This window comes from Pongo pygmaeus, chromosome 16, assembly GCF_028885625.2.
Source record: "Pongo pygmaeus isolate AG05252 chromosome 16, NHGRI_mPonPyg2-v2.0_pri, whole genome shotgun sequence".
Taxonomy (NCBI): Eukaryota; Metazoa; Chordata; class Mammalia; order Primates; family Hominidae; genus Pongo; species Pongo pygmaeus.
Window position 1 is genome coordinate 28,172,519 of NC_072389.2, and position 26,706 is coordinate 28,199,224.

General features: G+C 42.7%; 1 protein-coding gene across 5 annotated transcripts in view; it reads right to left on the reverse strand.

Annotated features, from left to right (window-relative positions):
• The window catches only part of GABRG3 (gamma-aminobutyric acid type A receptor subunit gamma3), a 574,336-nt gene that overhangs the window by 268,266 nt on the left and 279,364 nt on the right, over positions 1 to 26,706 (reverse strand). The window contains exon 1 of one of the 5 annotated variants that reach the window (XM_054451435.2): positions 5,962 to 6,070. The exons of 3 other annotated variants lie outside the window; for them this stretch is intronic. In XM_054451435.2, the coding sequence (XP_054307410.1) occupies positions 5,962 to 6,012 (51 nt within the window). In that variant the 5' untranslated portion in view covers positions 6,013 to 6,070. Of the gene's footprint in view, positions 1 to 5,961; positions 6,071 to 26,706 lie in introns of those variants that run through there. One more of the 5 variants, XM_054451437.2, reaches the window with a different exon arrangement.

The following is a 26,706-nucleotide window of genomic DNA, read 5'->3' on the forward strand; positions in this document are numbered from 1 at the left end:
AGAACAATGAACGTCTGGGAATATTTTTATACTGATTCCACTAATTATGGCTATCAATCTCCTCCAGTTAGGCATCACTGATTCTCAGAAGTCATCAAGGAATTTAAGGTAACTAATTACAAGCTCTGTCTTCATAATTAAACAATATAAACTAGTTTGTACTCAAATGTCTATACCCTGCAATATTACATAGTTATTAAGGAGCACGGAAACAATGAACAAAGTGGATAAGGGAGAGAAGACTGGAAAACAGCAGGTGACCATCTGTCACACTTTGGCAAGACTGCTCATAGAAATCCTCTTCTGTAATGTTCATTCTCTTTGCCCCTTTCTCAAAGAACTGACTTTCTGGATTTCATCAAGAAAATAAAATGAAGATGTTTGCAGGACGTCTCTCTGTTGCCAGCCCAAACATGGACCTGGCCTTATCTACAACCTTCCCAACAGATTCACTCCTACTTCCCTGCCACAGGCAAGGATGTCAGCCCCTGGCTGCAGACCTCTATCTCACTCTGGCTTTCCCTTCTGGAGCATCTTATTAGTTACCAAGTTCTGATTTTTTTCTTCCTTTACTTTCATCTAAACAAAGCACAAACTTCTCCCAGATAGCCAATCAATCAAACTCCCACTTCTATTTTAGCTGGGAAGAAGTGGTATAGAATAGAAGTATTTGTACTACCCTCATAAAACATGTGATCCCAATGGCATGGAATGACATCTACACAAGCTACATAAAATACGTGTCTCACAATCCAAATTTGGAGCCTGCTTCGACTTTGCTTTGTCCAAATGTTTTCCTTACCCTTTAATGCATTGTGTGGACCAGGCATTTCCTGTTTTGAGATGCTACGAGCAAGAAGGCAACACAGACCTGCACCACGCCACTCTTGTTCCCTTATGATTAATGAACGATAAAACAAAATTCCTTAAAAAAAAGCTAATCATTCCCATTCCCAACTCTCTTAGTAACTCGGCCCAGCCTTATTTATTTCTTAATAATTTAAAATTATCATACAGTACACTGAAGCTTTACTGTGCATGAAGTGCTGTTCTGGGTGCTTGGCAGCATCTCATTTAATCCACGCAATATTCTAGTCTGAAAGAACAGACAACGGACAATGGCCAGACCACAGATGACCACAGAACTCTGAGTTCTGCAGCAAACAGCCTGGGAAACCTCTGCAGCAAACAGCCTGGGAAACTAAACCACAACCTTTGCACCATTGGCACAGCATATTCGGGATCTGTCAATAACTGAAGCTTCCCTAATTTGTGCTGTCATTTCCAACTCAGAACCAACCTGAAAAAGCCAAATATGTTCCCTAAATCCATCACAAAGAATGCCTGGCTTTTTGTTAGCCTGTGCCAGCTTCCTCATGCTAACAGCCTCCTACCAGGGCCCACACAAAGCCTTCTCTTCTTCTACCACAGAGCCTTCCCACCCTGCCTGCTCTTAAGTCTCTGCCAAATGCAAGGGATGGTGGCTGATCTCCCTTACTAAAGCAACTCTGAATGAACAGCCTCTGGTTGTTCTCATTTGGGGAGTCTTATTTGTTCCCACAAGTCCTGTGGTCCTGCAGGATTATGCATATCTTTTGCAGATGCAGTGACTGATGTGCAGTGAACAGAAACCTGCAGAAGGTCATTATTGCTCAACGGGATATCTCTGCCACTCCAGTCTCAGAGCCCCCGACTTTCTCCCACCTCCTTGTGCTCATTGTCATTTGCTCTCACTATTAAATAATGCCATAAGCCTCCCCATCGGACCTGCAGTCACAGAAACCAGGGACTAATGTTTACATTTCTCTTGGTGACTTTAATTTAAATGATTAGAGTGTTTCCTTTTGTCATAGGAAAAGGAATGTGAAACCTGGCCACACACTGAGGCCAACTGATCATTTGTCTGTTCTTAATAAGAAGATACATTTTCTCCTATGCCAAAACAGACAGAGGAAGAGTGATGAGCACTGGGAACCATCAGAAATTCAGCCCAGTCTTTGGGGGAGCTGACCTGGCTGATCTGGCTGATGCAGTCTGAGACAAGTATCCCAAGAGGGGGATGAACTTTCCTGGACATTGCTCATCAAACACCATTTTCTCCATTCAATTCCCATAGGTCTTGACTCAGTAGGACCAGTTTAAAAGCTCTATCTCAACAAAATGTTTAAGATACTAAAAATCTTGTTATTTTACAATATTTAAAGTATTTGCTATGTGAAAGCTGGTCTTACCCCCCGCCAGAAGGGGATAAAACTACATATATAACTCAAAGGGATAGCAGGTAGATATAGGAAGAACCATGAAATTTTGAACAATAATACTTAGGTATTCACCAAAAGCTCAAGGTTACTTGACAACCTGGGGACTTTTAAAATGCATAGACTTCAAATCTACTTAACATTTGAGAACTGTCACATGCATGGCTGAGTTCATTAATGCCCCTCATCATGGATAAAATCCTTAACGTTTCATTGTTGCTTAAATCCTAGAGGTCACGGTTAAGCAAATTCACTATGCTCAGGCAGCACGCTGTGGCTCCAAGTTCAGGTTATTGCAGCTCTAATTCTATCCTCTTGCCCTTACTAGACTTCAGTTTAGAAACTCTTGGCATTTCTATGGCGTTGGTCTTTATGTCTACCAAAAACACTTTACTAATTTAAGAACTGATGGAAAATGCACAATATTTAAATTTAAAAATCTCTCATAAGGTGGTGCCTTAAGACTAATTTATTTTTTAATGAAAATGCTATTACTTGCCATGACTCATTGCAGTGCCATTTTAGGTAGGATGATATAATAATTGTTTGGGCATTAAAAGTAAGCAAAGCACTATGCATGTATAATGTCTCTGTTATATACGTAGGAAGGATGGCAAATCAGATGAGGGTAGAAGTGCTCCATGGAGGAGTAGGTGAGTCTTGAGGGCTGCTATGGTTTGGATATGGTTTGTTGGTCACCACTAAAACTCATGTTGAAATTTCATCCCCAGTGTGGTGGTGTGGAAAGGTGGGGCCCACAGGAGGTGTTTGGGCCAATGGGCTTGGTACAGTTCTCATGGTAGTGAGTGAGTTCTTGCTGTGGTGAGGCTGGACTGGCTCTTGAGAGAGTGGGTTGTTGTAAAGCAGGACAGCCCTTGGATTTGGTGCCTCTTTGTACCTGTCCACTTCCCCTTTGACCTTCCCTGCCATGTTATGACAAGACACAAAAGCTCCTGCCAAAAGCCAGGACCATACCCTTGAACTTCTCAGCCTGCGGAAGCTCAACAAGCCTCTTTTCTTTATAAATTACCCAGCCTCAGGTGTCGTGTTACAGCAACACTAAACAAACTAAGACAAAAAAGCAAATACCACAGTCTTTGGGTAGCTCAGCAGCAGGACAAGCAGTCGGACCATGGAACAGCACATGGATTGTCACTTCCAGTCACTACTCTGTCCTGGATCCTATACAATACATAAGTGAAGGCTGTGTCCTCCTGGAATGTTTATGTCTCTTTCTCCAGAGCATCATGACCGCCATGTTGTGAGGAAGCTCAGGCAGCCTATGGAAGGATCCACTCAATAAGGAGCTGAGGTCTCACACCAACAACCACATGGGCGAGCCTGGGAGGAGATCCTCCTTCAGCTGAACCTTTAGAAGGGAGCTTGACTGTAACCTCTTCAGAATCCATGAGCTAGAACCACCTAGCTAGGCTACTCATGAACTCCTGAACCCCAGACATTGCAAGATCCCGTTTGTTGTTTTAAGCTAAGTTTGGGTGCAATGTATTATACAACAATAGATAACAAACATACCAGATAAGAAAGTCTGGGAAATGTGATTAGGATTATACTCGGGAAAATGTTTCAGTCATTCAAATGTGTATTATACTGATACTATGAACCAGGCACTGCACCAGGCACTGAGATACAGCAGTTGACTAGGTAGATAATCCTGTTACCTGTCTTATGTTCAGGTGACTGTACTTCCTTATCTTACATGCAACACAGCATAAGACTAACAATTTCTTGCCAGTGGACTGAGAACAGCTCATACAACTTCTGTGCCTTGAGCCATCAGCTTCCTCTTCTATGATCCCTTTGTTCTTGCTACCAACTGAAGACAGACTCGACCTAGTTTCAACCATGCAGAACATGCTAATGTCTTGGTAGTGATGGATCAAAACATGTTAGAAACCTGGATTTCTGATTTACAAGAGCAGAGTCACTCCACTGACCTGATGGCTCAAAGCAGGGCCATTACATGAAATAATAAAAATAAACTTCTATGTTTTTTAAGCCCTTGACTGTTCAGTTTCTTTGCTGTAATCTGAACCTTATTGACAAAATTTATAATCCAAAAGAAAAATGGATTAGACACATGATTGAAATAAACTGTATACAATTACTCCAAAAAATGCAGAATCTTTCATGTATCAGATAGAATCCCAAGACAATTCTACTTTGGGCTTAGAGGACACATTTCTCTATCATTTTTACTCCTTGTATTTTTTTTATCATTGTAGAATAAGAGTCAACAAACTATGGCCAAATCTAGCCCACCACCTATTTTGGTAAATAAAGTTTTATTGGAACACAGCCACACTCATTTGTTCATGAGTAGTCAATGGTTGCTTTTGCACAAGTGCAGGGATGAGTGGTGGCAATAGACCAAATATTTACTCTATGACCCTCTATATGACAGAATCTTTCAATGCCTGCTGTAGGGTATATGTTTCAGTGGTAAAATATTTTAGTGGAAACACTTTTCTATTAGCTCATTATTAAAACTCATAATGTCTACTAGTCCTGATTCTATTTTGAATCTCTAAGCAGCCAGGGTTTTTTTCTGTTACTTTCTTGAAGGAAAAAAAATAAAACAAGCAATGTCTTTTTGAAGCACTCTTCTTTCTGAATGAGAGCAAAGCACACCCCCACCAGTGTTCTGCTCCCTTCAGAGGTGGCTGGGATGGTGCACTGTGGGCTGTAGCCACGCTAATTAGTCTCCAACTCTTGTCTTGGGGTGGATGATTCAGCCCTGACTTAGCAGCCAGACTTTCAAAAAAATACAAAAACACTCTTTGGAACAGCTTAGAGTAGGTGCAGTCATAGACACCTCTTTGCAGAGGTCTTTGAAAACACCACTGCACTATACTGTTACAGACACACCATGGCTCTAAGATCAATGAAAACATAAAGCCCACTCAGGTATCTCACAGAGCCCACATTGTGTGTCACTTAGTAATATGACACGACCCCGCCTGGGGGTTCCAACCCTGGCCCAGTGATGACTGAGTCTTTGTGACAGTGGAACCTAAACACTCTGGGTGCCCAAGAGACAAGGCCACCTCAGCACAGATGCAACTTCCATGAACCTTAAAGCTCACCCTTGTGAGAATAGCTAAAACTCCTTTTGTGAAGGAAACACCTGGTAACCCACGGGGAATGAATACAGTATAAGAAAGAGGGAATAAATCCACCAGTCTCTGAGGACAATATGGATGGAAACCCTGCCCAGGGCATCTGACACCTAACTGTATCTGGCCCATGCCAGCAGCTGCTCCCCACTTCCCTCTTATAAGAGTGCCACTGAACAAACTGCCTGTGCACCAGGCGGGGCCTGAGACTCCCCTCAAGGAGAGTCAGCGGGAAAGGGAATAGTCATCTCTGGGGAAACTGGTTAACTAGAACCACCCAGGGCCCCAGAATGCACAAGCTCCCATAGGATACTTATGCAATTAAGCCACCCCATTTTAAGTTAGATGTGAACCTCAACAGTAGTTAGTATGATGGAAAAGACAGGTTTTAACAGCAAAGCTTCCTCCAGACCTCCCCGTCACCTGCCTACGCGTCCCTGACCGCTCTCCTCTCTCCTGATCTAAGGTGCATTGGCTCTTGGTGCAGGCAGTCCCTCTGGCGCCGTGCCAGCCACCACACACCCGCTCCCACATGGTTCCCAGGGGAGGCTGTAAGAGTAGGTACTTACAGATAGCTTATTTTCCTGCCATGTTTGTGACTGACTGACTCTAGGTTGCATACCCAGCAGCCATCCTCTTCTGTACCCCTCACCCCAGCTTCTGGGGAGATCTCCTAAAGGGCGTGGCCTGGGGGCTCCAGGGCGTGGCCTGTTGCTCTGAGGGCATGGCCTGAGCTCCGAGGGCATGGTCTAGGCCTCATTCATCCGCAGCACCTGGCATACCAGCTTGCGCAGCTCCCTGCTTAGGACCCATGGAAAGCAGTGAGCACGAGGAGGCCAGAGTGCGGGCGGCAGCGAGAGGCACCCACAGAGGCAGTTCTGGCGGAAGAGCCACACACACCTCAAAGGTCTGTCGCAGGGGCTGGAGAATGGGTCAGGATGTCGGGACAAGCCCTTTCAGCGCACAGGGCAAGTGGAGGCAGCACTCACTTGTGGAAGAGCCTTTCTCCCTTGTCCTCTCGGGTACTCCTTGTTGTCTGCAGGACCTCCTGGCATGGGAGGACAGAGGGACAGAGAGCTAAACTCCTGTAGGGTTAGCGCTTCACCTCTCTGCTCAGGCTTCCATATCTCAGTCCTTAAAGTTATTGTAAAATCACAACCAATAACAATCCTCACCACCCAGGACCTTGAATTCATCCGTTGAATTTCCTCTACTGTTTCTTCCTGGCCACCCATCCCCCCAAAGAATGGCCTGAGTTAATCCATTCCCCTTATAATGTTTGGTGCTGGATAGTGAATCATGATGCATCACCTTTTTAAAAATTACATTTTCATTTATGATTGACATGAAATAATGTTACACATTTAGGAGGTAAGGGTGATCTTTCAGTGCATGTATAAACTGTATAATGATCAAATCAGGATCGTGACCATATCTATCACTTTAGCCATTTCTTTTTGGTGATAACTCTTAGAGTTACACCTCTAACACTCTTGAAATATGCACTCCATTGTTATTTGCTGTAGTCACCCCACTGGGTCACAGAACGCCAGAACTTATTCCTTCTAACTGTAACTTTGTACCCGTGGAACAACCTCTCCAATTTCTCCCTGCCCTCCCTAGCCTCTGATAACCACAATTCTTCTCTCAACTTCTGTGAAATCAACTTGTATAGACCCCACGTATGAGTGACATCAGGCAGTATTAATATTTCTGTGCAGGGCTTACTTCACTTACTATCTTTCAATAGAACTTTTCCTCTCCATCTGTCTGGCTATGATTTCTGAGTTGAATAAACAGGGCCGCATGACCAGCTGTTGAGGGACTCTACTAAACAAACTGGCATGGTCAAGCTCCACACCAACACCAACGTTCGTATTTTAAAGACATAAGGCACATACACAAAAATCAATTACCAGACGTCTACACACCTCCTCTTCATGGCTTTTCTCTCCTGCAACAGAGACATTTCTAGATCCTAAGCCCAAACACAGATCATTCATAATATTAACAGAGAAAAACTTGATTCATTTTTCTAAGAGTTATATTATTATTGTCACCATTTTTATATTACTCTACACCCTGCTATTTTGGATTCTATCTAGAACACTCATTATCTATTCCTGACTTCCCTTTTGCAATGGACTTGAATTTCTTTGAATTTTGGGTAGAAAGGGAATCACTTCTCTATAAGAGGACATAGCAGAAGTATTCAAATTTCAATGTTTCAATAACATAGCTAACATTAGTGAATATTATAGTTAATATTAGTTTGTATTAGTAATATATTTTCCAAGATTCTTAAAACTTAATATAGGCATATATATTTGTAACAGACATGTAGACAGATAGACAGATATGGATATACAGATGAAAATTAACAAGGAAAGATCATTCAGCTGCCCATCACCACTCCCGCTGACCCAGTGATGCCTTTTGATACATAATCCTCAGGCCGATTTCAAGCTGACTTACGTTTTAGCGCATAAATGTACTCGTGTCACCTATTAATGTCAGGACTACGCAGGGCCTGAGACACAAAAGATGAACTATAAATGCTGTGGCTTGCTTTCAAGGGCTTTAGGGACTCGTAGTCACATAGATTTGTGAAAATTCATTTAAAATATGAAGCTTGCTGGGAGGGAGATATGTAGAAAATGCAGTGGAAACACAAGAGCAAGAACACAGTGTGGGGAAGTGATGGTTAGAGAATACAATTTTGAGCTGATGCTTGAAATTAGGATAGGAACTTTCTGGGAAGACCTGGAATTAGAGGCCATGCTAGGAAAAGAACAGCACACACAGAAAGCACAGGGTTATAAGAACAACATGTCACTTGGAATTAGTGAATCAGGTGATGGTGGGCAGGTCCAGGGGGCTTAAGGGAGGTACAGGATAAAGTAGACCAATAGAAACTTTTAAAAAAGTATTGGTTACAAATTAAAGTTGTGTAGATATTACACGGAAATCACGGATACCATTGAGGAGTTCTGGGTGAGGCCAACTGCCCTGGTAGGAGGATGACAGATTGGTTAGGGCAGTGGAGAGGTGATGCAGTAGTCCAGCTGAGAGGCATGCCCGCTGGACACTGGCAGAAGTGAAGGATGTGATTTATGCTTCTGGCCAAGATGAAGGAAGAAGGATTAGATATACCCTCCTGCCTGAAATAACTACAAAAAAACGAACAAGATAAATGAAACAAGAGATTTGCAAGACAGACCCTGGGCAACAGTGTACAAGGTTCAGTGATCCCTGAGAAATGAAAATCAAAGGAGGCGACCCCTATGACTGTCCCAGCTAACTGGCTTAAAGAATTTCTGGGTCTTAGTGCGAGAAATGAACACCCAGGGGGAAGCCAAGAGGACTCCTTGAGGTGAAGAAATGAAGCTGAGAGTATGGGAAGACCAAGTTGGGTAGAGTTTGCAAGACAGAGTATTAGAAGACAGAAATGCACAGAGATAAAATATTTGAAATGAATTTGAAAAACACAACATAGCAAAACATGCAGAATGTATCTAAACCAGAACTGGTGGAAAATATATTGCACTAAAGGCAATATTAAAGACAGATCTCAAATCAATCACCTCAGCTTTCACCTTAAGGAACTGCAAAAAGAAAAGCAAATTGATACCACATCTGCCTCCAACAAATAGAAGAAAGGAAATATAAAAATCAGGGTAAAAATTAATGAAATAAAAAAAATTGAGAAAATCGATTGAACTAAAAGCTGGTTATTTGAGATTAATAAAATGGACAAATCTATATCCAGACTGATCAGGAAAAAGAGAAGACAAATTAGTTGTATCAAAAACCAGAAGAGGTGACATTACCATAGATTCTACTTATATTAAGGGGAGAATAAAAGGATATTTTAAAGAACTTTATGACAATAAATTGGTATCTGAAGTGACATGGACATATTGCTTAAAAGACACAAATGGCCAAATTGCACTGAAGAAATAGATAATCTGAGTATCTTTATATCTATGTTAAAATTGAAATTTCAGTAAAAATTATTCCCATAAAAAAACTCCATGTCAAGATGACTTCACTAGCAAATGTACTAACCATATCAGTAAAAAATAAAACCTACTCTCTACACACCTTCCAGAAAACTGCAAAGGAGGGACTACATCCCAACTCATTATATGAGGCCAGGATTATCCTGATATCAAAACCAGAAAAAGACATTGCAAGAAAAGAAAACTACAGAGCAATATCCCTCATTAGGGATAGAAGCATTTTTTTTTTAAATAGCATATTGAATCCACCAATATATAAAAAGGAAGATGCATCAGGATCAAGTGAGGTTTAATGCAGGAACGTAAGGTTGGCCTAGGATCTGCTCATCAATTAATGTAATTCACTGCAATAATTTAAGTAATCATATTAATAAACTAAAAAAGGAAAGCATATAATCATATCAATAGATGCAGAAAAAGAATTTGTCAAAATTCACCTATTTTGTGTTAAAAAAAAACTCTCAGTAAACTAGAAAGAGAAGAGAACTTTCTTAATCAGATAAATGGCATCTATACATTCCTTGAGCTCAGCTTGGGCAATATAGTGAGAGCCCCTCTTTACAAAAAATTCTTAAGATTAGCTGGACTTGGTGGCCTCTGTAGTCTCAGCTGCTTGGGAGGCTGATGTGGGAGGATTGCTTGAGCGTGGGAGGTTGAGACTGCAGTGAACTATGATTGCACCACTGCACTCCAGCCTGGGCAAAAGAGCAAGACACAGTCTCACAGAAAAAAAAATCCTTGAGCTAACATGATATTTAAAGGCAAAAGACGGCCAGGTGCAGTGGCTCATGCCTGTAATCCCAACACTTTGGGAGGCTAAGGCAGGCAGATCACCTGAAGTTGGCAGTTCATGACCAGCCTGGCCAACATGGTAAAACCCCATCTCTACTAAAAATACAAAAATTAGCCAGGCATGGTGGGGCATGCCTGTAATCTCAGCTACTTGGGAGGCTGAGGCAAGAGAATCACTTGAACCCAGGAGGAGGAGGTTGCAGTGGGCCAAGATCGTGCCATTGCACTCCAGCCTGGGTGACAAGAGCAAAACTCTGTCTCAAAAATAAATAAATAAATAAAAAAGTAAAAGACTAGATGTTTTTCCCCCTAAGATCAGGAACAACATAAGGATATCTGCTCTCCATCTGTTAAACTTTTATACTGATGGTTCTAGCCAATGTAATAACACATGAAAAAATAAAGAAATAGAAGACATATACATTGGGCAGGAAGAAGTACAAGTGTAGTTATTTATAGATGACATAATTACTTACGCAAACTATAAAGAAAGGTATTAGCAAAGTTTCAGGATACAATATCAATATACAAAAATAAATTGTATGTCTATATACTAGCAACAAACAATTAGAAGTTCAAATTAAAAAAAATCATTTACAATACCATCAAAAATGTAAAATACATGAGCATAAATCTGGCAGAAGATGTAAAACATATGTACATTGAAACCACATAGCATTACTGGGAGAAATTTTCAAAGACTGGAATAAATGGAGAAATAGACTGTGTTTGTATGTCAGAAGACTTGATATTGAGAGCTAATTCTCCCAAATGATAGATTTGATGCATTCCTAATCAAAATCCCAGCAGGACATTTTTTAGGAATTGACAGGCTATTTCTAAACTTTTTGTAGGAATGCAAAGCACCTAAAACAGTCAAAGTGACTTTGAAAGAGAAGAGCAAATGTGCAGGATCAAAATCTGATTTCAAGGTTTATTAGAAAGTAATCCAGACAGAGTGATAAAGACAAACAGATTGATAGATGGAACAGAACAAAGTCCATAAAACCAATTTTTTGACAAAGGTAAAAACCAATGCAGAAGACAATCTTCAGCATAAAGTATTGAAAGATGGGATATCCATAAGCAGAAAAAAAAAAGAATTCCAATCCATACTTCATATTGTACACAAATATTATCTCAAAATGAATGATTGATGTAAATGTAAAATTGAAAACTAAAACTTCCAGAAAAAAAATCAGGTCCAGGTGTGATGGCTCACGCCTGTAATCCCAGCACTTTGGGAGGCTGAGGCGGGCAGATCACCTGAGGTCCGCAGTTCGAGATCAGCCTGACTAACATGGAGAAAACCCGTCTGTTCTAAAAATATAAAATTAGCCAGGCATGGTGGCACATGCCTGTAATCCCAGCTACTTGAGAGGCTGAGGCAGGAGAACTGCTTGAACCCGGGAGGTGGATGTTGCAGTGAGCCAAGATCGTGCCATTGCACTCCAGCCTGGGTGACAAGAGCAAAGGTCAGTTTCAAAAAAAAAAAAAAAAAAAAAACCAGGAGAAAATCTTCTTGACCTTGTATTTGGTGATGAGTTTTTAGATAAAACACCAAAAGCATGATCCATGAAAAGAAAACAATTGGTAAACTGGACTTCATCAAAATTGAAAACTTCTGCTTTTCAAAAGACACGGCTGAGAGAATGAAAAGGCAAGCTGCAGACTGAGAGAAAGTATTTGCAATGTCCATACTTGATAAAGGACTGGTAGCTGGAATGGAAGTGCTCGCTCAAATCGTGTTTCCTAGTTGGGACCAGCATGGTCCTTGAAGACCTGTGTCCGTTCATGTAACTCCCTGCCTAGTGCTTTCAGCACTTCCCTTCGCTCTGATGTGAAGCCCAGGGAACCTGGGTCGTCTTCCACCTGTCTCTATTGCTGTGTCTCAGGTGCCCGCCCTTTGATGTGTCTCAGGTGCCTGCCCTTTGCTGTCTGTTAGAAATAAGGCTTGGAGTTTTAAGGAAAAATGAGTATTTAGATAAAGGATTTTTAGTAAAATAAATTTATTTTTGCGTAGAAGGTCGTTTTTTGTATGGCTGGTTGTTATGAGAGTATTTAGAACAAAGGAGAGCAGAAGTTTTTATTTTTAATGTGACTTTTGTTTTTGCATTTTATTTTCAATTGACATTGGCTTTTATACTATAGAAGTGGCTGGGGGCAGGCTTAGGGTCAGTGGAGGTAGAGGTAGTAATAGAAGTAAGGATAGGGTTGTATTGGTGAGATTGGCAATTAGGGAGAGTGGGTTTTTGGTAAAATGGAGGACGGGCTTTAGATTGATATAAACTTTTTTGTAGAGGTTTAACTTTGGTATGGGGTGGTTTAAAGGATGTAGTTTTAATTATTACAAGGTTGTTAGGCTGTGGGAGTAAAGGAATGGTGTTTTGGTTGTAGATGATTATAATGGTGAGAACTAGGGTTAATTGTAGAAATTAGAGGAATAGGGTAGAGATATTTATTTGAAGAAGTTGGTTGTTTTTGTTTTTTTTAATTTTTATAAGGTATAAAAGATAAATATTAAGAATAATGGTTTGGGGTGAGTTAGACTCAGTTATATTAATAATGAATTAGTAATAGAGTGAGGAAAGAGGCAGAGACAATATAAAAGGTATAAAAGAATTAAGAATTAAGGTTTTTTTTGTTTCAATTTGGTAGGGCTTGACTTTGGAATAATGGCTTATAATTTTGAAAGTGATGGTGGTTTTTTGACTTAGGTGTGGTGAGTTTACTTTTTTGTTGTTTGGATTGTAGTTTTAGTACTTAGGAGTATTTGTAAGGTTTTTTTTTAAAGCTGGTTTGACGGTTTTCTATAAATTTTTTGACGAGGATGTGATTTTTAGGTTGGTAGTTGATGTGTTGGGAGCTTTAGGGGTAGTGTTTGTGTTAGGATACTTTGTTTTAAGAGAAAAGGAAGTAGACTAAGTATATAGGGTTTGAGGAACTGATATTTGGTTTTAAATGTAGGGACATTAGTAGTACAATGTAAATAAGGCAGTTCATATAGTATTTTATAACGGGATAAACTAATATTTTTTTGAGGGGCAGTTTTGATTTTTAATAAGGCAGTGGGGAAGCATTTAGTTTAGGGTAATTGGGCTTTTAGGACTAATTTGGTTAGGTGGATTTTTAGAGTTTGATTTTTTTTATTTTTATTTTTTGAAAAGGATGGATGCTAAGGGATATGGTACTTTTATTTTATGTTTAGTATTTGGGCTAATCTCACACTCTCTAACCATTTCTTCAGTTTCTCCAGAGGCCGCTGTCTGTTTCTTCTGGCTTCTAGATCTTCCCTCTGCTGTTACTTCTGATCTGAATCCCGCCCTCTCCTCTGTACTCTTCCCTTGCCTAACAGTCTCTCAGCTCAAGGGAGCGGCCCTTCCCATCCCCTACTATGTCTGGCACATCTCTCCGGTATATGTTCTCAAAGCATCCTGTACTTCTCTTTTCCAGCACTTTTCTTTCTTTTTCTTTCTTTTTTTTTTTTTTTTTTTGACGGAGTCTCGCTCTTTCGCCCAGGCTGGACTGCGGTGGCATGATCTTGGCTCACTGCAAGCTCCGCCTCCCAGGTTCACGCCATTCTCCTGCCTCAGCCTCCCGAGTAGCTGGGACTACAGGCGTTTTACCACTGCAATTTATAAAGCGATAGTCCGTCTGGTGCTTGTCTAAACATAGGACCATGTGCACTGTCTCAGCCTGCAGCATGACCCCACACATAAAAAGAATTCACAAATATGTGTTTAAGAAATCATAACTGAACACCATTAACTTTGCAGAGATGAGTCTTAGGCATAGCATTTGGGGTTTATAAATTTAAGTTGAAAAATTTTCCCACAGATAGATGGAAATAAAACAAATGTTTTAAATATTCTGGGTTCCATCTGCACGTCAGAGGCTCCCATCTGCTCCTAAAATGGCTAATCACAGGTCTCATCTGCTTATTTGAGAAAGTGACAAGTTCAAATCTCTTAATGTGGGGAAATATCCTAGTATCAGTCATTTCTGTCATAGAAGGAACAGATAGAGGAAATTAGGACCTGGTGACTTCAGTAGAAAACAGCATTACATATTGCAGGTTAATTTTCTCAGGACTTAACAGTTTACAGATGACTGACCACGGGGGTTGAGATCAATGGATCACTAAACTCTGGAAAACAAGATTCTGGCTGTAACGCCACATTTCTGTGCTAAATTTAAATCACCTTTGTTTCTCCGTATAAGCCCTAGTGGTAAATTTCTCATCGATTTCTTTCCGAGAAGTTTATGGTCACTGTCACCTTGTCATGACTGCTGATGCGGCACCAGCGTTCTGCATTATCTGTGACAGCCCCTGGCATTGACCTAAGTGGGTTTTAATGGTTCCCTTTCCAAAGTGGAATTTATTTAATATTTATCCTGGGCTACAATGGGAATGAGAGTCTGGTTGATTCAAAACCAGTAGCTCTCACCTGTGCCAAATCGATATAGTAATCAGTGGAGAAAATATGTGTTTCTCTCTTGTAGAAAATAGCACTAGGCATAGTGAAGAAAGAAAGAGAAAACATATAAGTTGGTGCACTCTCTGTTATCTCAAAATTATTTGCTAATTTTAAAAAATGTATTTATTTTGTGTGGAAAGTGGCACTAAGCAGAATAAAGAGACAAGACATATAATTACATGGACTCCATTTTCTCAAAATCATTTGCAAATTTTAAAAAGAACCTTAATTCAATAGATTTCTTCTAAGTCATGTAATTGTCTTCTGATTCTACATATGCTTCCCTATAAAGTTCTCCAATTGTCGAAGACAATATGTACACCAGGTAAGGACATCGTCCCACTTCAAATGAGTAAGAATGACAAACATGTGATGGAAACGTGTGAGCCTCCTCAATACTCAGATGGGGTGGGGGCAGCGATGAGAAAGGTGACCCGGGTATCATCCTCTGATGCTGTAGAACTGGGTCCTGAGAAGAAACTGTTCGCTGAAGAAGGGAAGTGGAGTGGAGAAAGGAATCACTAAGGCCCTCAGTGGTGATGAGCTCTACACATCCTGTTGCATTCTTGCTTTGGACATAGCACTCTTACCATCAGCAACATGGAGAGGGATCTTGTTTAAAGACACCCAGGATCACTGGGTAGAAGAGTCCACAGACTACCTCCAGCTTAGACCTCAAAACAGCAAACAGACGCAAATGCGCGGGAGGGCCCATTAAACGCCCAGGCACTCAGCTCCCCTTGCCTGGTGCACGTGACCTTTCCTTCTCCTTCAGGGACACACGGTCTCCTGCCATCACTTTAGCAAGGATGCCCAGATGCGGGACGTTTATCATTGCCTTCTGCTCTAATGAAGGAAGTCTGGAAGGGAAAGAATTTGAGAGAGCATGGCTGGCTGGAAGGCATGATGGAATCTTTCCTTGGGGTTTCGTTGGAAGAGGGAGAAAGAAACCATAAAGAGTAAAGCCATTTAGTGAAGAGGCTTTGGGCATACATAAGATGCAGCCAAAATGGAACCCCGAGGCTTACAGGGAAAATAAGGGAAGAAACAGTATTATTGGCCTAAACTCTCAGATATAGAGAGTGGAGGCATTTTTATTCCAATAGAAGTGTAACAATGTAATAGCATGCTTTGTTTGGGTTGAAATAAACTTTTCAATAATCTTGCAAGGTAAGAAGTTGCTCCCACAGATGGAAACACACCAGGGAAGGTTTATATGAAGAAGAAAGGAAAGGGATAGTTTTTACTCATAAGTCTTTGTCAACAAAAATGTCAGTTTGATGAATATCAAATATATTTTATATGTTTTAAAAATATTTTACATATTTAATTACACACCTTCATATTCAATTACATACACGTATATTAAATATATATATATATGAATACTGTAGTACATAAAGGTGTGTGATGGGGATTAACAGCACCCCACCAATCTCACCAACCCAAATCCCTCCATCTTGAGCAGAGACAGTGGCACTGGGGGGATTGGGGAGAGGTTCATTCTTTCCGCTCTTTCCAATCCTGACGGTTAACTCTAGCTCTCTAGGTAATACCTTCTCATTAAAACACATCTTGATTTATCAATTTTAGACTCCAATACATCAAACCAGTCCTCCCAATACGGCTATAAGACTATTAGTCATATTGATTACCTTTGTAACTTTAAATAATCTACCTCCAACCATTTCCATCTTCTAGAGATACCTTGATTCCTAGTGCCATAGAATAAGCTGACCTTTGCTCCCATCCTTTCCTCCCATTCCTCAGATCCTAATTTCTGTCATTTATAAATATAATTAAAGTTTGCATATTTATTTTTAAAGCTGAAAATCAATAAATAATTATCATGATTGTGACTATGCAAGGTACACTTTTTTAAACCCACAAAACAGGTAGAATACTACTGTAGAATACCATTGTGTCCTTGTATTTCCATGCATCCTGTGCGTTTCCCCATGATTTCCTCTTTCTGTCCTGTGCTGCCCTGTGTCATACCTCTCAGTGCACACCTGCCTCTTCCCAGAGCCTCGCTCCTGCTCCCGACCACATCAACTCATTAGGACAGGTTCTCTAGCCTGCCACCCAGCAACACCTGGGGCCCCTTCATCAGGCCCCTGTGTTGGCCTCCCTGTTTCCTAGATCCAGTGTCTTTCTTGACATTTGATTTATCATGCCATTTTGCTGGAAGGAGGCCAACTGTCTGAGTCCTTGAATATACAATAGTCCCTCAGTATATGTGGTGGATGGGTTCCAGGACCTCACAGACACCAAAATCTACAGATGCTCAAGTCCCTGAGATAAAATGGCATGGTGTTTGCATCTAACCTATGCACATCCTCCAGCACAATTTAAATCGCCTCTAGATTACTTACACTACCTAATACAATGCAAATGTTACATAAATAGTTATTATACTGTGTTGTTTTATTTGTACTGTTTTATTTATTGTTTTTAAAAATATTTTTTATTTACGATTGGTTGAATCCTTCGAATGCAGAACTTGCAGATAAAGACCTACTGTTTACAGGTGCCTTTATTTTACCATGTACCATGTTATAGACTGAATTTTGTCCCCTAAAATTCATATGCTGAAGTCCTATGCCCCCATGTGACTGTGTTTAGAGATAGAGCCTTTAAGAAGGTGATTAAGGTTAAATGAGGTGGTAAGAGTGGGCCCTAATCCAACAGGACTGATGTCTTCATCCAAAAAAAGAGATGGGGACTGCCTGAGTAGGAAGAGACCATGTGAGGACACAGCAAGCAGCATCTGCAAGCCAAGGAGAGAGGCCTCAGGGGCAGCCAGCCCTGCCCACACCTTGATCCTGGACTCCCAGCTTCCAGAACAGAGAAAATACATTTCCATTGTTTAAGCCCCACTGTCTGTGGTACTTAGTTTTAGCAGCCCGGGCAGACTAAGACAACACATGATAGGAGTCCCGAGGATGGAAATTAGGACACAACGTTATTTTTCTGGAGAAGTTTCAACACATCTTCCCAGGCCCTTTGTCTTGCAACATCCAGTGTCACTGAGGAAGATTCTCAATCTATCTAATTCTCTTTCCATTCACAGCTGACTTTGATCCCTGGGGTCGCAAAATTTCACAGACAGGTGTTGTGGTACAAATTTCTGTTTTTCTAGCCATTGAATTTGGCGTTTGATCTTCCCCATATGTGGATTCCCTACTCCACCTGCCTTCCACCTTCCAAGATATTTCACATAGTATCTTGTCTCCATTGTAAATGAAATGCCATTTAATACCTCATTCAATGGAAAGGATGGCGGAAAGAGGGACGAATATGCACCTTCCCTCTCTATCTGCTGAGTGAAGAGACTTACTGACAAGTTAACCCCCAGAAGGCCAAGAGCTCTTCTCAACTTAACTCTTACTACCAACGGAAGGGTGTGGAGGGGCTGGGAACTCTTAAGAGAGTAGGACCTTGCTGCCCTGGAGTTAGTGAAAGTAAGGAAATAATGATTTCTTTGCATCTCAAGTAGACACATTCTCAAGGCTTTAAGACAACAGGAGAGCCTGTAAAGCTATGTCCTGACTACAATAAGTAGAAACAAGGAGGCTCTGCAGAAAGCCTCCACTCTGCTCACCCTACCAAAGGACATCCCCAAAGCAGAGAAGGACAGAGCCCAGTGGCACAAAGCTGCACCTTCAAACTGGCAGGGGAGTGAGTGGCAGATGTCAGGAAGCTAAAGCCTCCTGATAGGCTGAGTAGTCACCACATGACCCAGCAATGCCACTATTTCCTTTATCCAAAGGAAGGGAAATCAGTACATCAAAGAGATACCTCAGCCCCATGGTTACTGCAGCACTACTCACAATAGTCAAGACAGAATCAACCTAAGTGACCAAACAGATGAATAAAGAAAATGTGGTGTATACATGGAATACTATTCAGCCATAAAAAAGAATAAAACCCTATCATTTGCAGCAACATGGATGAGTCTGGAGTTCATTATGTTAAGCAAAATATCAGGCTCAGATAAATACCACATTTTCACGTAAATGTGGGAGCTAAAAGGAAATGTGAGAACACAGAAGTAGGATGTAAACTGAGTATTAGAGGCTGGGAAGGGGTGTTGGAGGAGGCTGCGGAAAGAAGAGGTTGGCTATTGGATACAAAACTATGGCCAGATAAGAGGAATGAGTTCCAGTGTTCTGCAGCACTGTAGGGTGAATACGGTTAACTATAACTTTATCTTTTCAGAAAGCTAGAAGAAAGGATTGTGAATGTTCCTACTATAAAGATATGATAAATATTTGAGGTGGTGGATATGCTAATTACCCTGATTTGATCATTGCATACTGTATGCATGTATGGGAATATCACGCTGTGTCCTGTAAATATGTACAGTAATTACATGTCAACTAGAAATAAAAGGGCAAAGAAAGTGCTAAGCAAAAGAGTCTTCTTTTGCTTTGGTCTCAGAGCAAGCCAAAGGAAGCATCAGGCTGGCAGTGTACCCCGAGAAGGCCAGGAGGGTGCACTGTGTGCCCCACGGCTCACACTCAGCTATGCGGAGGGTGCAGAGCCTCTGGAAAATGGTCTCCCATGCTGTGTGGGTCACTCAGAACCAGGAGTTACAGAGGAGCCATTTCTCAGGCTGCAAACAAGGTGAATCTGGAAACTAGAGAGGGGGGAGGAGAGACAGAGGTGGATGGTGCAGGCAGTTTTTAAAATAGCATACTTTCATTGCTATTATTTATGTTGGGCATTAAAATTACCATGATACTGAAATAAGGTAATAAGGTATAGCTTTATATGCCTAATCCTGTTTGCATCCACTAAACATGGGTGCCTGAGGTCACCTCCCCACTTAGGCTGCCCTCAGAAATTGCAATTTTCCTTTACAATGTCCTCGTGAGGCCATGGCCACCCCTCAGCCCGTCGTTACCCATTAGCAAGGACAGCAGGGCGTTTCCAAGGAAGCTGTGGGGAATCCACAAATCACTTGATTGTTCTTTAAATATAAATAGCATTTTCCCTTTTGAACTATGAAGTCTTATAACTTTATTAACTAAAATAAGAAAGACCTCAGGCTGGGCACAAGGCTCATGTCTGTAATCCCAACACTTCGAGAGACAGAGGTGGGAGGATCACTGGAGCCCAGGAGTTCAAGACAAGCCTGAGGAACATAGCAGGACTTCATCTCTATAAAAGTTAAAAAAACAAAAAATAGCCACGTGTGGTGGTGCATGCACACAGTCCCAGCTACTTGGGAGGCTGAGGCTGGAGCCCTGCAGTGAGCTATGATCATGCCACTGCACCCCAGCCTAGGCAACAGAGCAAAACCACGTGTCTAAAATTTTTTTAAAATTACAAAATCCTCTCAGTTTTCCAGAATTGGAAATGGTAGGTACAGCTTCTTCAATAAATGGTGCTGGGAAAACTAAATATCCCCATGCAAAGAATAAAACTAGATGGACCCTTATACTATAAATGAAAATCAACTCAGAAATATCTTAAAGACTTCAATGTAAAACCTGAAACTATAGAACTTCTAGGAGAAAACAGGGAAAAAGCTCCATGACATTGGTCTGGGCAGTGATTTTTCTGAAAATGATCCCAAAAGCACAGACAATAAAGGCAAAAATAGACAAATGAGACTGCACCCAACTAAAGGACACAATCAACAAAGAGACAACCTACAGAATGTGGGAAAATATTTGCAAATTGTACATTCGATAAGGGATTAATACCCTAAATATACAAGGAACCCAATTCAATAGCAAGAAAACAAATAAACTGATTTTAAAAAGGACAAAGGACCTAAAGAGACATCTCTCAAAAAAAAAAAAAATGGCCAACAGGTTTATTAAAAAATGATCCATACCACGAATCATCCAAGAAATGCAAATTAAAACCACAATGAGGCATCACTTCACAGTTAGAATGATTATGATCAAAACGACAAAAGATAATTCTTGGCAAGGATGTGGAGAAAAGGGAACCCTAGTGCATTGTTGATGGGAATGTAAATTAGTATAGCCATTAGAAAAAAACAGCATGGAGGTTCCTCACAAAATCAAAAATTGAACTGCCATATGATCCAGCAATCCCACTGCTGGGTATCTATCCAAAGAAATGACATCAGTATGTCCAGGAGACGTCTGTAGTCCCGTGCTTTGCAGCAGTATTCACAATATGACATGGACCTAAGGGCCCTTCAAAATGTAGCAGTGGAACAGCAAAAGAACTAACATAACTCACTCCATTTTTGTTTAAGGGGTCTTTACCCATTCCTGTGCATAGGATAGAATAATCTTAGAGCACTGAGGTAACAGGCAAAACCAGCAATCATGTAGTTTTTAAAACTAACCTGGGGTTAAAGAAGATGTATGTAAACAACTGAACACGTTTTGTTAATGATTTGTAGAAGCAAAGACTGTCCTGACCAAGGACAAAGGAGTTCCCACTCTCCTCAGAACCTTGCTGGCACCCCCAAATGTCTGAGGTCATCAGTCACATCTTGATCCCAGGCACCTTCTCTTCTCCCCGCCCCCCTACCCTTAACATAAGAGCCTAAAATTTGTTTTCTTTCTTTTTTTCTTCTTCTTTTTTTTTTTTTTTGAGATGGAGTCTTGCTCTGTCACCCAGGCTGGAGTGCAGTGGCACGATTTCGGCTCACTGCAAGCTCCGCCTCTGGGGTTCACACCATTCTCCTGCCTCAGCCTCCCAAGTAGCTGGGACTACAGGTGCCCTCCACCGTACCCGGCTAATTTTTTGTATTTTTAGTAGAGACGGGTTTCACCATGTTAGCCAGGATGGTCTCGATCTCCTGACCTCATGATCCACCCACCTCGGCCTCCCAAAGTGCTGGGATTACAGGCATGAGCCACCGTACCTGGCCTCTCTGTCCTCTCTTTCTAGGTCATGTCTCCTCTGACCCTCTTACAAAGACCGTGGTGATTGGATTGGGCCCACGTGAAGAATCCAGTATAACCTCCCCATCCCAAAATCCATAACTCAATCACATTTGCAAAATCTCTTGCCATGTAAAATAACATAGACACAGGTTCTGGGAATTAAGAAGTGAACATCTTTGGTGGAGAGAGAGGGTCATTATTCTGCCTTCCACACTCACTAACAATGGGTAAAAAGTCACTAAACACATGCTCTTCCTGTTTCTAGGGAGTTTTGGCATCTTCAAAGCCAATTTGGAAGAAAGGTGCTGTGTATCCCCAGAACCTGCCCACCCTGAAGGCAGCAGACCTGGCTACCAGCCTGGCTCTGCCCTCAGCAGATGTATCATCCACTGCTCCTGTGAGCTGAAGTTCAGAAATCAGCATTCCCAAGCTCTAGGAGAATGCATGTGATAAAATACATAAGGTGCTTCCTGGAGCTGAATAAATACCAGGATTTAAAAGAGTGAGGACAGATCATCAATACATTTCCAAAAAAAAAGGAAAGATGAAAATGGAATACAAGTTGCCATTTGAAAAGATATCAGTAAAAGGAATGGTCTGAAACAGAAGGGTAACTGTGAGAACAGGCAGCACCCAAACACCTATTTAGGTCTGTTTTGTCCCTGAGTAAACTAAGAATGAAACAAGATCTGATAATCCTAACAACTCTGATCACTGCCACGGTCTGGGTCCTACAGAATCAGCATGTGGCAAGGGTTCTACATACTATGAAAGTCTGTTAGAGAATCATCCCACGGCACTGACTGTACCACCCTTGGTGTTTGGAGCTTGGGACTCTTGATTTCACAGGACATTCTCGAGGAGGAATCCAGCCCAGGGGTTAAGAGGCAGAAGGGTGGATCCACAGGCTCCTTCTCCCGCCACCCCAGGTTCGCCTGAGGATGAGTCGTGTGGGGAGGGGTGCAACCTGTTGCCTGCTCAGCATCAACAGTAAAGCCCACAGGAGGCAGCCGCTGTCAGGCAGCCCAGGGAGCAGGAAGGAGTCTGTGTAGAGCCAGGATCTTTGCAGGGGCTGGGCCTGGACAAATTGCAAAGGCCTGAGCAGAGGGATCAGAGCCCAGAGTGGCCGTGGGAGGCATCTGGTGCAGGGGGTATCAGGGCCAGCTGTGGGTGCACCTCCCAATTCCGTCTCAGAGCAGCCCCAGGCAGCTCACCTCTCATTCCATGTCTGTCTGTCTGTCTGTGTCTGTCTCTCTCTCCCTCAATAAAGCTCTAGCTATTTGTCTCCCTGCTCCCTGACTTTGTGCCTACCCAACTGTGCTCTATTTCCACAGAGCAGTCGTATGACCTGGGTGTTTGTGTCCCCCACAAATTCATACATTGAAATCTATCTCCCAAAGTGATTATTTTAGAAGAAGGAAGAGCCTTTGGGAGCTCTCACAAATGGGATCTGCACTCTTATGAAAGAGGCCCCTGAGAGCGGCCTTGTCTTTTCCATCATGTGAGGTTAGAGTGAGAAAACAGCCATCTATAAACCAGGAGGTGGGCCCTCATCATGCACTGAATCTGCCAGCACCTTGATCTTGCACTCCCCTGCTTCCAAAACTGTGAGAGATAAGTTTCTGTTGTGTATAAGATACCTCATTTGTAGTATGTTGTTATTGCAGCCCAAACAGACTAAGACAAGCAACCACAGAGAAGATCCATACAAGCTAGAAAATGCAACTCCCTTAACTAAACAACACAGTAGCGTACTCAGAAGGACAGGCGAGAACCCTCCTGTGTGACATGCTCCATCTGACCACGTCTCTCCCCTGAGCCTTCTTAAGAGTCCCTGGCCTCTCCCTGGCCCTGCCTCCCTCCCTCTGGAAACCTCGCAGCCTGGTTCTTTCCTCCCCAGCCTGCGTCCCCACCTGGCATATCCCCAGGGGCGCCTGTTAGTGTGTGGAGCCGCTGAAGGCCAGGGACCTGCATTGTCACCAGTGCATTCCAGGGCTGGGTTTCTGCAGCTATTTGAAGAATCCAAAAACTACAGAAAAACAAGTTCTCCAAAGAAACTCAGAGATTCTTCAAAGCAAGGTTATTATAGTCAGTAATTTGGAAAATTAATTTCAAGCATGAGATCAGGTCACTTCTTTCGTTATAGGGAAGAAATGTCAATTGGAAAGTGACATAACCTCTGAGGATGACTCTATTTAAACCAGGAAATTTAAAATATCACCAGCCAGTCATTCAGTCCTCTCCTCAATGTGAAATTGAGCTACTGCGAGAAGCTGAAAATAAAGGAACCAAAACTCAGCTCACGGTAAAATGGAAATTATTCCTTCCCATTCCATTATATTGCAAAAGACAACCTGGCTGGCACAGTGGCAGATGAAGGCCTGAGCCCCTGACTTGTCAGGGAGATCAAGAAGAGAGTTCTGCCTTTTCCATCGAGGGAAGCTCCTGCGGAATGGGGAAGGGATGTGGGCGCCTGAACTCGCAGAGCCTGATGCAGCCGCTCTGCCCCTGTGCCCAGCTTCCCAGAGGATGCTTAAGCCAGAGGGAGGCTCTTGCCTTTAAAATACATTTCATAACTTACAGCGGAAGGCATCAATACTCCCAGGGACAGGAAACCCTCAGGTGAATTTCCCCAGGTGGGGAGTTCTCCTGTGGCAATCAGATTCTCAAAGCCATAAGGAGACAAATGGGCCAGCTGAGTGGACAGCTCGGGGAGGGAAGAGCAGGCAGCCTCCATCCTAAGGCAGAAGGAGAGGGGACAGGAAAGGGGTGGCAGGCACCATGACCCTGCAATCCAGCCTCAGGCCCCTCCCAGCACCCCAGGGCAGGGGTGTGGAGCTGGTCTGGCCATTCTTGCACAAGTCAATCCATTCCCTAAATGCCCAAACCCTCCCACGTGAAAAAGACGGATCTATGATTTGATGTGTCCAGCCTTTGCGGTGCCTTCTTAGGGAGTCCCTTCCTGGGAGACAGACACACCCTCCAGCAGTGGGTCCAGGAGCCCAGTGACTACATGAGTGACACCCAGAACTGTTCTGTGTTCCTTCTGTGAGCCTGCCATAGGCAGCATCAATTCGCCGTAGTGTCTAAATGCACAAGGCTCAGCCCGCAGCAGTGACCTCAAAACCATGTGAGACCTGGGCTGGTGTCGGGGCCAAAGCTCTTTTTTGGTCAAAGCAAATGGACCTCAAGTAAGTTGTCATAGCCCTTGAAGACACATGGCCAGATTACAACAAAGCCAGTGTTGGAGACTAATGGATTACAGTTTAGAATTTTAAATCACTAGGCAGTGTGCTGTGCAATTATTTACAACAAAATCCTCCAGACACGGACCTTTTGGATCCTGAGTTTCTTTATCCATAAGATGATGAGGTTGGATTATCTCAGAAATCTCTTCCAGATTCAATATTCTGCCTGGGGTCAGACTTGCAGGTGGGAGGTGCTCTCTCTCACTAAGTCAAATTCCCAGCCAAAAGGGAAGTCAGCCCCAGGAGGCCCCGCAGATGTCTTCAATTTCTGCTGTAACTCAGAAACCTGAGGTTTAAGGAAGCTGCAGAAATTCCTCAGAGGGCCAGCGGGTTTAACAGACGGCGCTAGTATCCCCTGGCTGGGGTGGGGTGGATGCATCACGTTCTGACCGACCTGGACAATCTGGTCTCCTCTATGCTGAGCCTTGAACCTTCACAGGACACTGTGTGGCTCCTGGCACGGCATCCACACAGCCACCCAAATACAGGATGTTCCACTTAGAGATGGGGAAGTAGTGCTGACACAGAAGGACTGCCCAGCCTGGGGTCTGGGAGCAGGGGAGGACCTAGGTGAGCCAGACACCGGGGGCCAGTTCTGACTGCAACTCCTCGGACAGGGCATCATGGACACAGAGGGACACATCGGTGAGAACGAGGGCTGGTGAGGAGGCCAGGCCAGCCCACGGCCATCCCCTGTCCCTCAGGCATCACCCTCATGTCCCCCGATTTCACAAACAATCACCCTCATGTCCCCCGATTTCACAAACAGCTGAGTTGGGCACTAGGGAGGGTGAGGGAGATGTCAAGTCTCATTTTAACAAATAATGACAGATCCCCTCAGTGCCATCTTTTTCCAGCGGGCACATCTGCACTGAATCTGCATGCATCATTTCAGCCCCCAGGGCCTGGCAGGTGAGTCCCTGAAGGCTCACAGGGCTCTTACTGCACAGCCGTGCAGAGGAGCCACATCTGACTGTGGCAAGGATGCAGGCCCAGGCTGTCAGAGGTGGCAGAGGCAGAGGGAGGGGGTAGGACCCAGCAGAGAAAGCCTCCAGCCCCCTCTGTCCTGGTTTTGTTTTCCATCTGAACCCTGTGTGCCCTCAGGTGAACCTGCATTTCCCCTACAGAACCAACTCTGCTTGTGCACTGTGTAGACATAAAGACTACACAGTTACTTTTTTTTAGAAGAAAATAAACCAAAACCTCACCCAAATGCTTGCATTGTGAAGAAAAGCCCATTCAAATGAACTTAGGGTACACTAAATAATATTTAATATTTGATTAGGATTTCTTTAAAATGTACTGTAATTTATCTGTAGATTTCAAGTCAAAATGGTACTACTTATGTATATGAAGAATATACTTTTTAAATAAAATGGCCAATGAGATAAAACAAAAATGCAAATACGTGTGTCCAAGGGAGATTTGACTCTCCATGTATTCTACACTGTCCAAGTTTTCTGGGCTCCCTTTGCGTCTCTGAGCAGAAGATATCTGAAGGAGTGTTTCCCTTCTTCCAACCTGTCTGGGAAAACCCTGGCTGACCGTCACCTTGGAAATCAGGTGTCTGTTGCTTGGGATCTGTTCGTGAAGGAAGGATCTGGAAGCAGAAGCTGAAATGAAACAGGCACAGCTGAGGACAAGAGAGGCAGGAACTAAGTTCAAGACCTCACAGCAGAGGAAATCTGGGCCGAGGAAAGACATTCTCTCTTAGGGGAACTTTAGAAAACAGCCGAGCAAAATCAGAACAACAAGGTTGACCTTCCCAGTCACTACTGCACAGATAATAGAATGAGCCAGGCAGCAGGCGTGGCTGTCGATTCACGTCAGAGCTATCAGCATGGGAAAATCAGTGGCGTGTTCTCTGCGACCTGCAAGCGTGGAATGCACTGT